At 37.3% G+C, this 15,717-nt stretch overlaps 2 protein-coding genes across 10 annotated transcripts in view; one reads left to right on the top strand and one right to left on the bottom strand.

The window, feature by feature from the left end:
* The window catches only part of Hlk (hulk), a 44,379-nt gene that overhangs the window by 3,897 nt on the left and 24,765 nt on the right, over window positions 1-15,717 (top strand). For all 3 annotated transcript variants that reach the window (XM_072008549.1, XM_072008550.1, XM_072008551.1), the window contains exons 2-3: window positions 11,202-11,384; window positions 14,563-14,703. In XM_072008549.1, coding sequence (XP_071864650.1) covers window positions 11,202-11,384; window positions 14,563-14,703 — 324 coding nt within the window. The remainder of the gene's footprint in view (window positions 1-11,201; window positions 11,385-14,562; window positions 14,704-15,717) is intronic.
* LOC139989887 (uncharacterized) overlaps window positions 1-15,717 on the bottom strand; it is a 35,031-nt gene that overhangs the window by 2,629 nt on the left and 16,685 nt on the right. For 2 of the 7 annotated variants that reach the window (XR_012453383.1, XR_012453385.1), the window contains exon 1: window positions 5,422-5,532. The exons of the other annotated variants lie outside the window; for them this stretch is intronic. The gene's annotated coding sequence lies outside the window, so the exon portion shown is untranslated. Of the gene's footprint in view, window positions 1-5,421; window positions 5,533-15,717 lie in introns of those variants that run through there. 7 annotated transcript variants of the gene reach the window in all.

The following is a 15,717-nucleotide window of genomic DNA, read 5'->3' as shown; positions in this document are numbered from 1 at the left end:
AGATCTTCGTTACATCCTCTGCTATGCAAATAATTTTGACTTCACGCGCTGACTTATTTATCTCTGAGGATAAAATGTACCCAACAGGCGCCGAACGAATTGTTGATCCTACAAAATTTTTGGATACAGCATGTAAATATAGAAGCTGGGAACAGAAGCTGGCACAATAGAACGTTTATCAGAACATGAACAAACAAAATCGTTTGCACTTTCTATGTAACACGGAACGCAAGGTAAAACGTTTACATAAAATTTCCAATACGGCGTCCAGTGCATCTTTTCACGTGGATGAAACTGGTCTAACGATTAGACGATGATGAACGTATCGATTTTGACGCTTGGTTCGAGGACAACCGCAGAATCTTTCATTGATACTCCATCCGCAGTACGAGAACGTAAATTTAGACGCTCGCAAGGTGGCTCGGTGCAATGGAAGTTTAACGAATGCATTAATCACAGAATCATTTAAAATCGTAGTTAAACTCGTAAATATAGAAGCCAGGGTTACAATACGTACAATACGTGAAACCTATATCGAAGCATTGAAACGTGGGATATAAACAGAGCATGTGAAAATAGCTGGCACGTTACGTGGATGACCATAAAATTTTATAACGTTCTAAAGAGAATACTATACCCCTATGTATATTATGATAATTCTGAAAACAGAAAAATATTTGATAGAGTTGTTTTATGATGTTTCAAAGAGAATACTACATTCGTATAGGTATACAAATGTTAGAGTAATTTTGAAAACAAGAAGAACTTTATAGCAAATATGATAAGGTACATGATGACATAATGTGTGATTAATTAAATGAAAAATGGAAAGATAGAAATAAAGATCTATTAACCATCGCTTGTTAGACAGTTATGGCGCGAAAGCGGAAGTGAATGGTAAATGGATTAACCTTGTACGAGAAATTGAGTGAAAGATAGTGTTACAGCTGAGGCGAAAGCCGATGGGAGTTTATGAAGTTGGTCTGGCTGTGATTTTGTTGCTCCAATGCAAGAAATACGCCGGCCACTGACTCACAGTGTCGTGACGCACAGAAATGTGAACGGGTGGCGATCGTGACATATCAAGATGTGTTGCCAGCCGTTCGCTTAATTCAATCGATAGAACTCGCGTACATCGTGCTCATAATTCAACGACGAGACGATGAAAATCGTCGGGTCAAGAAGCTTTTTCACGTATGTAATTGCAAGATAATTTGTTGTAACATGGAGTATGACAATTTAATTAACAATGACAGACGAGATATTTAAAGAAGATGCGTAAACGTTGAGTTTAAGTTTAGAGAATTATTCATCTCTCTGAAGAAATCGAGTAATTAGAAATGATTAATCAGTCAAATTATAAATCAAAGCTCTCGTTATAAATTCAGGACAAGTATTCTTTGCCCCATAAGCTTAATCTACCCGATATAAATGGAACTTTGTTCGTTTACCTGAGGAACAAATTGTAATTTCTTATAAAAAGAAAACTAAATTTTCTGAAATATTATATATTTCTTGAAAAATAAATCCAAAAAATTAGGAACTAAAATGTAATTAATACACCGATAACATCACGGGTTCTATGATGTGGTATAACAGCTATACAAGATCGACGTTCTAAAAAAGCTCCCAGTTCTACGATTAATTTTAGTAATTTACCTCGAATCGTCCTGCTTTATTTTTTATCGCTATTTTCACATTCAAGATCGAGAAGCTCAGACGAAGAACATTAGATGAAAAGAGACAAAGATCGAAAGGTACTGGCTGGTAAAATGGCAAAGTGGAGCATGACGAAGTAGCACATGTAAAGATAAACTGTCACCTGGTCTAACAAGGGTTAAAGCCTCTCGAAGGCAGGAGATCACTGGTTATCCTCCTCTTCGTCTCTTGACAACCTGTTCTTAGTGTATACTCGTGTGTCACGTCTCTCACGTATGTCGCGTTCTTCTCGAGACTCTCCCCTGAATCACGTTTTCATAATACCTCCTGACGTAATAGCTAACGCGCTAAAAGACGAGCAAAATAACCAACAGCAACGATTCACGTCGAAATATCTCGGACGATTGCTATCGCTCTTTGCCAACAGCGAATGATCATACGAAATCGGATAAAACAGCAGTTTTTAATTGTAGAACTACAATAAAATATGCAACTTAACGGATAGGATTTATCAGCTCGTTTGCTAGGAAAGATATATACAAAGTGTCCCATGCAACTAGGACAGGCTATATCTGTAAAATATTCGAAATGACAGAAAATTTTGATAAGTGAAAGAGCATTTCATTTTGAAGAATATCATAACAATTGTATTAACCCCTTTGCTTTATCAAATTCGACCAAACCGCAACTATGAGAAACGCAGCAAGATATACCCCAGCCAGAAACTAAATTCCGCCAATTAAGTAGAAAAAGAAATACAACCGAAAGAATCCAAGCCTAAACCCGATTATTTCTTTCCCATCTGAAAAACGGGGCTTCTTTGGCTTTTTCCTCGACCATCTTCGACGTCGTTTTCGTGACGTAACGGAGTTACTCTGAAAATACACCGGCGCGAAGTCGAGGAGGAACGTTTCGTTGCGGCTCATCCTCGCCTCTGCTAGCTTCCTGTAAAAATAGTCTCTCGAACATCACAAAATCTTTCCCGCACTCTTCCTCTTCTTTTTTCTTTCTTTTTTCTTTATTTTTCTCGTGACGTGCACGCGTAATTATTTATTCGGTGAACTTTTATAGAAAACTCCATTGGCCGGGGTTCTGGTCGATCGGTAGGGAAGGAAGAGCGACACCTCTCCCGAAGCTTACCGTAGCAAGGCCGGCGCTCCGGTAGCCGCCACTTTTAGCACACGTTCGAGTTATTTTAGCGCTTGCCGCCAAGCCTATCACTATCGTCTCGACTGAAAACATACTGTCCTCGACCACCCTACAACCGAGATCGTCCTCGAGTCAACGGTGTTGAGATCGTACAACTGGAACCACCTCCAGGTAGACGAAAATCTTAATTGGTTCGAGGGATAACATGGTTAGGATGGGGGATAAGGGGCGAGACTTTTTTAACAGAGTCGTCGTGAAGACCCGGACGACGAGCTCGAGATGCGGGCCTATTTCCAGCCGCCGTGTTCTCGCGGCTTCTTTGCCACGTGCACGCCGCTTTTTCTTCTGGTTATTTCGTTAAATTTGACAAGATAAAGAAGATAGGGAGAGCGAGAGATCGTATTTTGAGATTTTTCGATAGAAAACTGAATTTTTTCGAATTCTGTTTCTGTTTTTCGAGTTTTGCTTCGACAGAGTTGATTTGGGTTACAGGTTCACTGTGCATTTTTATACATTTATAGGAGATTGAAACGTCGCGATGATGCAAAAATGTGTAGAAATACACAAAATATCTCAAGTATTGTAGAATGCATGTTGTTGCATGTAACAGATAAAACAAATTGCTGATTAGAATTTACATCTCTAAAATAGAAGCACGTAAAAATATCGATTCGCATAAACATTCACGATGTAATCATAGTTGTCTATTTATAGTTGTTTTTTGCACAGTCTATTAAGTCGGTATTCTATTCGTTGCTCGTGTCAAACATAATTAATAAGGTTTACGTGCCACTCTTGCCTGCTAAACTTTCTTTTGCACTCCGTTACAAAACGATACTTCTCGTTTATTCTTGTACAAGATATCATTATTTTCTATCCTTTCTGCGAAGATTTCATACGGATCTTGTATATTACGTTTACTTTTTGGTGTTTAATGTAGCAGAATTGTTTAGGTTCTTTGGTAGAGGTTGTTACGAGTTCTTTGATGAAGTACCCTATGATCGAGTGATGCTAACAAATAAGCGTCATATAATCTAATAATAATAATCTAATAAAGAAGTTATTTCGCGTAAGATGAAAAGACTGTATTAAAAACACGCGATTTTTACCAACAGATGTGACTAACAAGCGAAGAGAATTTCGAGACGAGTAGAAACGATTATGAAAGATCAGACGCGTGCCAGAAGACAAGGGCACTGGAAAAGATATTTCCAGCCGCACTGCCTCGTTTCGAGCTTCCTGAAAGACGAGCTCTTTCCGCCCCGTCAATTAAGGAGAAGATTCCTTGTCCAATCATGTCGATCGTTTCTTTCGCGTCATTAACACGGAACAATTACCCTTTGATCCTCCTCCGAAACCCCTCGACAAGGTACCATTTTATAAATAAACGTTACAACCACGTAAATCGTGATTTATGTGCAAATGGTATGAAATCTCGCGATTTATCGATGATTTAGTGGGAATCCATCGAATGAAGAAGGAAAGGTCGAACTAGAAACAGGTAACATTGGCTTAGAAACACTGTTCGCTGAAGAAAATGGCTTTGCTATAGCTTTCGTTCCACTAATAAACTGTTCTGTTTTCTCAGCCGCGTGCAACCGATTCGACTGTCGTCTCGAATTTCACTCTCATTAACCTCGAAATTGCACGAGGAATCTGGAAATTTTCGTTCGTGGTAACGTTCTGCTAGTTTAATGGATTTACGATTAAGAGAAACGTGAGAATTGTATCTATCTCCGCGCGATTTACGGCCGCCGAGGCTAGGTCATCGGTTTCAAGGCCGAATATCGCGCAAAGATCGCTAGGAAGGAACGTGGAACATCTTTCGAAGATTCGACTAGGATCTAAAATTGTTTCACATGACGGTGCTTCGATGATTTTCCTCTTCCGCGTCATTTGGCAGCGCGAGACGGTTGAAGTAATATTTTCACCTGTACGACTATCCTCTCTTTCGTGAAAATAGGAAATAAAGTGGCAGGAATTTACCAGAATATTGTATTCAAGCAACATATTTATTCAAGATGTAGATATTATCGTGTAACATTTTTTTAATTCCGCGGTGGACGAAGAGAGAAGTAACCGGAAAATTGATCCTCTCGCGAAAGGGAAGAAAACAAAAATGTGTAATGTAAGTTAGTTAAAAATTCCGATACTTTTTATTTGGGGAAGCGATACAAAATATCATGAAAGAAATCTAGCTAAACATCTAAAGTTAAAAAAGTGAGAGATCTAAAGGTAAAAAATTAATCATCCCCCAAGGGAAGGCACATTTAATCGATATACGTATAGATAATTGAAGACAGCCCATTGCTTTTCACCCCTAAGAAATAAATAACACAGTAGTGAAGAGAATTATAAGTTAGATTTTGATCATCTGAAGCTATCGAATAGTTGGCCACCTGTTCTGCGGGTTAATTTAATTATCGAGCTGCCAGGAAAAAGTGAGAATGAGAAAATTGCTAATTCAATGATAAGCACCGCTGATCCTTTGCCAACTATTCGCGTTGCTCGAATATATATATATACATGCGATACTATAGGTTGTTTATTCAGGAGTATAGTCGGTGGTATGTTTGCTTGAGCATGTCGTCGCTACTTTAATCGTAGACTTACCGCACAGTTACGTTTTCCCTGTAATAGCTTTATAGTCTACGATATAGAACGACCGTGTTCTCCTCCGCGTTGTTGCCTTGAAACCCCATTTAAAAATAATTCTACTCAATCATTTTGTCCAAAACTATTCCTCTCGAATCATCGTTCCGATGTGTGGGAGATTCGGCGTGGTAAAATTAGAATTGAAAAGGATGTACACCATAATCGAATACCTTAAGGGATGCTTAAAAGGATGGAAAAATGAAAAGAAATGTGTAATTCAAGGGATTCTTAAATTAAAGGAAAGATAGAAAGGGAAACGTAACCTGGATACTTCAAGACACGTTTGGAGGCTTCGAAATGAAAAGAAAGAGAAAATATTTCGCTATATAGGAGAACTATGAAATTTATGGTCTTGATGAAAATGTTGCTTTGTAACGGGTAATTCCATGTTTATCCGGCTCGTTTATGGTTCTCCGAGATTATTTAACGTCTAGGAGTACAAGTTGGTAATAAAACGATCGCAGGCATGCAAAAGATTCATTCGAAACCACATGCTACGAAGGAAAACAGACAGAAATTGGTAAAAAAACAGAAATGTGCCAAACTCGACTATAAAATATAGCGAGACAGTCGTAAAAAGAATTGTTGGGTAACATTATTCCTTTGCGCTGGTTAGGGACCATATTACTTGTACAGGTCACTGCACCTGATTATTATAGAACTTGACCACGAAATTTTCCATTGATTCATACTCCAGTTTTTTAGAATCTAAAAATCGTACAACAATTAAAAAATGCCAAAAGATATTAAGAGCACACTTTTATTTATAGAATTTAGTTTTTAAATACTAGTTACAAATAAATCTCTGTTTTCTTTCTCCATATATATATATATTAAAGCTCTAACTTGTAAAATTTTATAAAAAAAGTAAAAATGGTAGTTAGAGTTTTTTAAAATCCTCGTCTTACGCTACTTCAGAGTTCACAGAAAGATCCGTTTCTATATAAATCAAAGTCTCTTAATTTAAAAATAAAATTTTTTAACGCACTTATGCTTCTTCGTAAATTACTTGTTCACTAAGTAAAATAGATAAAATATCAACTATAGAGGCATTTAGCCTAACTCTTTCAAAACATTCACAACTCGACCTTGTTCCAATTCAAATACAACGTAAACAGCTCCCCAATTAGAATCTCGATCCATTCTCGATTTTATCTCGGCGAAAAAAAAAAAAAAATTAAGCGAATGATTTCACACATGTGTACCACGGTATCAAAAGAAAATAATCGCGGCACGTGCTGGAATAGCCCCAATGGTGGATACTCGAGGATCGTGCATGGGTTTAACTGTTCTGCGGCGCAAACTCGAAGCACCCACGCGATGTCCCAAATCGTTGGTTCATCAAAAGCTCACCAATACCAACACAATCGCGACCCACGCGTCTACGCGAGACAAGAAATACGGCCGATTGAGTAGCTATCTTTAGAACCGGACTGGGACCCTGAAGATATGCTTCGAATGCTTCTTCCGGTATAAATAAAACCATCGACTACACGCTCCTTTCCCCTTTGCTCGACTAAAATCATTATCGAAAGGATCTTTAAATTTTCTATATACTTTTCTCCGTATCAACTCTTCCCTTTAGTATTTCTACGTATTTCTTCTCTTAAAAAATGGTTATATATGTAATTTATAATTTTATAGAATAAAATATCATATAGGTATTTCCAATTCATTCATGTTAGATTGAAAATTTTTTAATTCTTCTGTAAATCACGTTACTCGCTTTTGAAAATTTCCCAGAAGCTTCTAGTTATTTATTATCTCTTCGATTTCAATGTTCTATAATTTTACAATTTCGAGTTATCAGGCTTCTATAATTTCATCTTCTATTATTTTCCAAAGTTCCATTTTTCTCCACTCTGAATTTTCTATTTATTTCTTGCCCTTTTTTTTTCATTTTAATTCATTTAACGTCCTACGACTTTTCGTCAATTTGGAATTTTCTGCAAGTTTCAAGCTTGCAATTCCCACCATCTCGTAATTTTTAACGACCCATCTATCACGTTAATTCTTAACTTTTCCCATCATCTACCACGGAACTAAAAGGATCACCATCGCGTTTCATAGAGTATCTACTAAACTCCAGAACTAAAAGCCATGAAAACCTGCTTCGAAGCAGTACAAAACACATGTTAACTTAAAATTAACCTAATCTCCAGTTTAAAGGCTCTGTCTTCCGCAACGAGGCACTCGTACGAATCGCAGCGGTTGTCCATCGTAATCAATCTCGCCTAATCGTTGAGAACAAGACATCTGGCCGAAGCACGTCAATCTACACACAATTACTCGCTAAAGAACAAACACATTATGATCAAGTCCGGCTATCACGATCATAGTGACAAAGGTTGAAACAAATGTAAAAACGTACATAGAGGCTACGAGATATTTAGTGCAAATATAATCACAGAGTAGTACGTACATATCACAGAGATCAGAAAAATAATTTAAACAGACAATTATTCATTGTATTGGTAAGCCACAATATTTAGCGAGCCATTTATACTGCATATTAATTTTTTGTTAAATATATGTCGTCAATAAATATCTTGTAGCTTTTATATACATTCTCAGACTGGTTTCAAATGTTTTCAATATTATCATGACGGTCGTATTTCGTTCCTAGACACAGAGATATTTATGCAAAATCATATTTTTATGAATATATTTTTAAAAATTGAACCTAAGCTAAAAATTACAACCAGTACTATACTTTCGATGTTTCACATATTGTTTTATGTTCTGTGCATTCTTGCACCATCAAATTTCCCATAAATGTATAAAAATCAACAGCCTATTAATTACAGTGCAATGAAATTTCAAATTATTTTATATGTACAACACATACGATATATATATATAAGATTTTTCTATCGCAAGTGTCCACATACTTTCGTACTCCATCAAAAACACGTATCTCTACCCTGAAAATACTTTTGCATATCAGCATTACAACACTCGATCTTTATTCGAATGGAAATTTCTCCGATGTAATCGCGTCTGGTCCACGTGCCATCGTTCTTCGACGTTTCAAGGTGGCGAAATCGCGGAGACACTTAAGCAAGCGCGCGCGCGCGCGCTTTTTCGCACGCAAGAAAAGATAACCTCTGCTACAGCGAGAAACAGAGACGACTAGATCGAACGGCGGCCAGTGCCTAGTTTACGAGCCACTAAAAATACAAGAACGAACGGCCTCGCCGTCCATCGCAACGTTTTACTTTACATTTCGTCTGTGGACGTCTTTTCGCGAGCACTTCTCGCCTTGGGGTGTAAATTGGAAGAAAATTGATGGGTGAAACGTGAGAAGGAAATCTGGAGTAGAAAAGGGGATGAGTGTCGTATGGGGGCGGCACGAGTATGGTAGAAAATTCAGAGTCAGAAAGTGGCAAGGGATTAATAGAAAATTGGGGCGAACAACAATTGCATTTGCGGGAATAATAAAAACTTACGTTATAGAAATCTGATAATTTAGAATTTCGAGAAACCACGGAAGATTGGAAGTTGAAGAATTACAGAGAATTAGAATTGGGAAGAGAATAGGCAACTGAGTATTAATCAGAAAATGTCCAAAAGTGCTGAATAATGCAATAAAAAAGAGATTAGATAATATCTGATATATGGAATTTACGACCGTATCTTTCCAATTACATTTAATATTAATTACATAAATATAAATTACATAAAAATTGCGTTGAATAGATAAATGAAATAATCGAATATTAATCTATGATTGATTGTCTTTGTCGTAGAAGAAATTAGATAGAGGAAAATATGCTAGAATTTCCAGGCCAGTAGTACCGATGATTCACGATGAGCGAACCGCGATCATCGATACGGTGAACGTGAAATCGAATTCTAGCATATCGCTTATTTTTCGTTCTCGATTCGACGATCCGTTTAAGAGTGGGACGAGTGGGTGGACACGATAGGAAATAAAAATAGAATTGTTTTGTGTCGCTCTATTTATATTTGTTTGCAAGTGTCTGCTTCACCGGGAAGATCAGTTCGAGATAGCTTTCGTATTCGACGAATCTGCGAGGATTATCGTAAATCTGCATTATAATCCAACCAAACGATTTATCCAAAGGCAAAACTTAATTCACTATAACCATTATTGACCTCTTCTTTCGCATTCACGATTATTTAATTAATACAAAAATCAAATAAGAATTTAATACGACGAGTTAATCTTTAAAAGTTTCAGATTGCATGTAAAAAGTTCTAAGCAATTCAATTTATTTCTATTCAACATTTATTTCAACAAATTTAATACGCTGACTAAGCAGCAAGAAATTCTCTCATGTAACCATCGTCGTAACTATTACCGCACAATTTCTCCCAACTTTCCACCAATGCAGAGGCGAAGCGAGTGGAATAAGTCCAATTTAATTGGCACATGTACTTCAACGTCTCGGCTGCTCTTTCTTTCTCTCTCTCTCTCTCTATCTCTCTCTAAGACTGCATTCTGCCAGCCTCGCACGCGGGGGTGTCTGCAACCAACCTTTAAATCTGCTCATCTTAACGACATGGATCTAACGTCCCAACGAGAAGGAAACGTAAAAGGACAAAAGTAAATAAAACAAACGAAAATAAATAGAAGCAGACAAACGAGGGTGAATCGACCGAGAAAGACAAAGGTAACTTTGTTGCTGCCGTTGCTTTAGATAAGCCCTGCTAGCCACCGCAAAAATAGAATCGAACACGAGAACACAGTAGCGTATTCAAGCCGCGTGAGAAGAAGCAGCCAGAGCAGAGAAAGAGAAAGAATGAAGAAGAGAGTCGAATCCACCTCTCACACCTCACCTTTGTGGCTCTATTCTGAGGACGTAGTCGCCAAAAATGGCGACGTCCACCTGTTCGTTCGCTTCCGTCTTTCATGTTTCTCGTGATCCTTTTTGTCTGGACGAGTTTAAATCGAGATCTTGATCTCCTTAAGCGTCAAGATCGGTGAGAATGGATGGAGAAACCATGCGATGGGATACCTTGGTGTCCATATCCAATGATTGTAACCCAACACTCGCGTAAGTTGGTCGCTGCGACGACGAGCAGAACGAATCAGAGCCGGCCAAGAACGCTTGGAACTGGCAAGCCAACGCACGGCGATAAGCATAAAACTCGCGCGCGAAGGATTAATTTTCCTTCTTCTGTAACACAAGGCCATTACCCAGGGACTCGTACCGTCCACAGGGAAATGATCGTTAACCTTCCGAACACCTGCCTCCTGCCAACCTACTTCTGACGCCATTCGAACATTGTCGAGACGATTTTTTGGTGAAATTATTCCGACTGTCGATGTTGCTTCGAGGAGAGTAAAATGGTACACGTTTCGCCAAGCTAATTTCTTTGCAGGTGGTGAATCGGACGACTTCAATGCTATTTGAGATGTTTAAATGTATCTTACTATGAAAGAAGTTCGTACTTTGCAAATTGGAAATCTAACCATTCGGGTGACCTCTGAACTGTCTAATAAAGGTTTCGATGACCCTTCATTTATAGGAAGATACGATACAGGTGTTTTTAAATAAATATGATAAAAAGTACATTATTCAATGTAAATATTGAACCTCCGAACGATCTTCAAATTGCAAGTCTAATGTCTCAACTTTCCATTCAACGACCCATATCTTAATTGTATATCTGAAAATAAATATTAAGTTTTAGGATAAACGAAGGATCTTCGAGTGTAGCCTTCAAAATACCAGTCGAATTAAGAATAAGTAGATACAATTGTCTTTCAGATGCGAGAAGTTGCTTAACATGCGACAAGGTGCTGGCCGAGCTGGAGAAGATCGACGACGACACCGACCACTTCGGGGTAGACTTCGTCAAGATCAACGATAAACGACTGGCCAAGCAGTATGGCATCAAAAACTTCCCAGCCCTCACATATTTCCGCGAGAGAGAACCGATCATCTATGAAGGTTAGATCTTTAATCAACAATTTATACGTTTTCCACATAAAACATTAAATTATTTAAGAAAAAGTAAAAGAAAATAAAAAACGGAAGCTCCTTTTACAAGATGTTCACGCGTACGACGAACAAAAGCGGATAGTAATGATTCCTAATGGCTGAAAGTTCGCCAAACTTTTATTGGAATCCGGCCGCGATCTCGGTAACCTTGCCAGGTATGAGAAACAAGGTTCGAGACTCGCCGCAGTATAGTACTTGACCCAGAATCCGCAGAACAATCGTCGGGGTTCTCGAATTTTCGCGATTTTAACATTCTGTGTGGTTCCAGTAGAACAAACCTGCTATAGTCAGACGTCGACGTCCTATTTTACTGCCTACTCTTTCTTCGCTTTAAATTTAGATTTCTACCAATTCTAGCTCATAATTCTTTATTGTTATTATAATAATATTCCAATAAATACAAAGAATTACTAATATAATGTTACTTCCAAAAGAATTCATATGAAAAGTATTACAAAAATATTAAGAAAAGCAGAAAGCGCTCATTCTACTATTTTTAGCCTCTTGCTCTTTTGATCTAAATTTCTACCAGTTCTAGACAACAATTCCTCATGCTATAATATTAAAATACATTAAATACTATAGTAACCTCTTAAGTGTAAAATTTATAATACTAAAATGCCATGTATAATATACAAATTCTATGCGAACTATATTTCCACATTTCCACAATCACAGCTCTGCAATAATATCAGAATTCTGTAACAATAAACTAGAAATAGGAACCAAGAAATAACGATCGCAGTTGCATTAAGTTCGCAATGAATCAGATTTTCGCGAAGTCGAGTAGCGAAACGTTGCACTGGTCAGACCACCTTCGTGATCTGGCACTGATCCCACGCGTTGGTATTTGGTGAGGTTAGCCTTTGTAGAACGGCGACGGCCGTGTGCTCGACTTTTGTTCGACATAACCACCCCCTACACGATGCGAAATCCGCTGATGTTGGTTCGCGGAGATCGCAGGCTGGGAACGCGATTCCGGCTGGCCGGTGACACGAGAACAGCCGGCTAAGAGAAATTAATAGGATACAAGAAGGAATGCGCGTGTTACGTAACCAACCCGATTACAACGTCAGCGCGTACTGTGACTCGCCGTTTCATTGAGCCGCTCGCTATCTCGAAATCGGTTCAAACGTCATTACAAATTGGACAATTGTGTTAAAATTTGTCTCAGGATATGATTCTCTTCTGGAGACATTGCTAAGGATTCGGATCGAATAGAAGCGAGAAATCGGTTCCAACGACACGATCATAATTGTATCAGGAAATTTTGTCGCACAGGATAATTCTGGAAATATTAGGGAATGATACGAACGTTATATCTTTGATGTAAAATAGATTTTTCAAGGATACGCGGCTTGTAGGGTCTTATATTAATTTTTATGGTAATTAAAGAGTTTAGTTGCCGGGGATGATGTTGATGATTTTTATTAGAGACTTTCAGCGAAATTTTTTTTTAACACTTTTGTATATTTCTTGTAATGTCGTGCGTTATGAGTTATACATTGTGCAATGCATATATTATACACTCAGTGAGTTGTTGTTATAATTCTATATGTATGCTGTAATCTATAAGTCTTCAAGCACTCGGTACATTTAGGATGGAAATAAATAGCTGTTGTTCTACTATGTTACAGTAGATAGGCCGAACTGTAACTTTCTATAATTACTTGCATCGAGTTTATTACGAAAGTTTAAAACATTTTATTTTGTGCAGTATAATATACTTTAGTTTATGTAATTTTTTCTTCTATACAATAATATTATGTTCTTCACTGGACGATATTCTCTATTCTATAACAGCGTTGATACTCGTTGATACATTTGTATAATACGTTCGATTAGCCAAACACATTTTTCACACACATGATCATACATTCTTACGAATCACTACAAACACAAATGTAAAAAAGTAACAAAATTCTCATCGACTAGAAATAATACGAATAAGTCTAGAAAAGACGATATTCATCCGAGGTCAGGAAGGAACTTGAAAATCGAACAACTATCTGCTTGAAACTCAATATTCTGCGACTACACGAGACATCCGATCGATGAAAAAGACCGAAACTAAATTATTCGACGAAGGACGATATTCGTCAGAGATGAGAATGAAGCGGGTCACATTAATGAAATCGGAGGAAGAAGCTCGGAAATTGAACGCGGTTGAACAAGAAACGCGAAAGCGGACCAAAGGACAGGTGCGATCATCAATCGTGCTACATTGTGATCAACAAAACCCGCATTTGGCAACGAAACCTTGTAGATTTGTTAAGTAGATGCGCGAAATATAACTCGGCCATCCTCTTCGAAATAAAACAAGATTGGGGAAAAAAGAGGACCTCGATAGAATTAGCTTTCACCCGGAACCGTTTCGACTTGATTTTACCTTCGATGATGTAACGACAAGTTGCATCTATTTCCATTGTGGCTAATGCAACAGATACTATTTTCGACGTTACCAGATGGTAAATAGAAGCGACAGGAAGTCACGATCGAAGATACATGTTATGAACCGATTTATTCTACGCGTAGAAGCCGCGTAGAATTGGTACAGTGTCAATTGATTTGTGCAACGGACGTCTTAAGTAACTCTTTTGTTTTGCGAATGAAATGTATAGCTGTGGAACTGATTTTGCAATAAATCAATCACGTTATTTAAACCTGTCCTTTTGAAATATTATCGCATAGAATTCTATTTACGATTCGAAACTATCCGAGATGGAAAAATAATTTTCTAGATCTAATTGTAAGCTTTTTATTTAGAGTCTTTAATGATGCGAAACCTCTACAGAGATGAACTTTTTGCACCGGAGAGTCTTCCATTTAGAATCTTAATAATTGAAAGTGATAAAAGAGAATTTTTCTGTAGTAGAGATTTCATTTTGCTATTTAAATGTTTGAAAGTAATTTGGAAGCGATAAAAGAAATAATTCTTCTATGTTAGAGATCTTAGTAAGTGAAGATTGCTGACAACTAAAAATGGTTGGAACCAAAAATAAATTTTCTCTCTTAAAAGAAGGTATACATCCTATGTAGATCATTGACGATTGCAGAGAATACAAAATAAATTTTCTACATTATAAGTTTACACAAATTTCCTTCGTCATCCGTTTCACTTTTTCAGGTGACTTGATGGACGAAGAAAATGTGTTAGATTTCTTAACGAGCCTAGAGGCGATGGATCTACCCGATCGTATCGAGGAAGTGAACGCAATGATCTTAGAGAAGATCGTCGAGGAAACGGACTTCGTAGCTGTCCTATTCTGTGAGTTCTCTTTCCCTCGTAACTCCAACATGATCTTGTGTCAAAAAAATCATCTCTCTCTCTCTCTTTCTGTCTCCCTTGAAAGCAAGTTTACATGTATTTCCCTTTCATCAGGAAGAATGTAGAGGAATCATAAAATCATCTCGAAGGTAAAACGAACCAAATATATTTTTTCAGTCTGCATAAACACACTCTTCTGTACAAAAATAATAAAAATATCACCGGAAATATTTTGATTTCAGCCATGTAAATAATTCATTATCGAATTACGTGCTCAAATATATATGTAAATATGTGTATATCGATATAAACAACTCGTGTACATAATATGCAATATTTTTTCTTATTATTATTTTATTGTCTGACTAATACGTCTGCGCAGACGCTCTGTCAGTGTATGATTACGATTAACAGAGCTTTCATCAGTGTCCAAGCAGCTGAGAAGCTCGGTCGCATTAACATGTTACGTCTCAAGCCGATTTCTTTGGTTTTATTTTCACTGATATTAACGAGGAGCGAGATTTTTTTTCAATGCAATGACACCGTTTCGTGATAATGAAATATCATTATAGCGTTACTCTGTAGATACGTTTTTTACCTCATCACGATGTTGCGGACCACCGTACATTTCCTCTCCCGCCTTAACACTCTCTTTAGCTTTTAATACGAAGAAGAATTTTTTACATTTCGTATAACGAATCTTTCTTCGAAGTTTAGTAAAAAAAACTATACAAATTCCTCTCTATATAAATATTTTTACGTTTTCTTGGAACGTTGTACAAATGCGCGATAAAAATGTTTCTTCGCCCAAAAGAGCGCTACGAATGTTCTTCCTTTGTTTCTCCTTTTTTTCAACAAAGAAAAATATTTCACGTATCGCATAATCATTCCGAAACATTGTAAAATTGTTATTTGTTCAGAAGAACTTTGTAGCTGTTCTCTGTTTATTTCATCGAAAAAATTTCACGTACCGAGTAATGGTTTTGTTTTCTGAAAATTCTGCAGAACATCGCC

This window comes from Bombus fervidus, chromosome 8 (assembly GCF_041682495.2).
Source record: "Bombus fervidus isolate BK054 chromosome 8, iyBomFerv1, whole genome shotgun sequence".
NCBI lineage: Eukaryota > Metazoa > Arthropoda > Insecta > Hymenoptera > Apidae > Bombus > Bombus fervidus.
The sequence above is the reverse complement of the archived record's forward strand: the minus strand, read 5'-3'. Positions and strand labels throughout refer to the sequence as shown.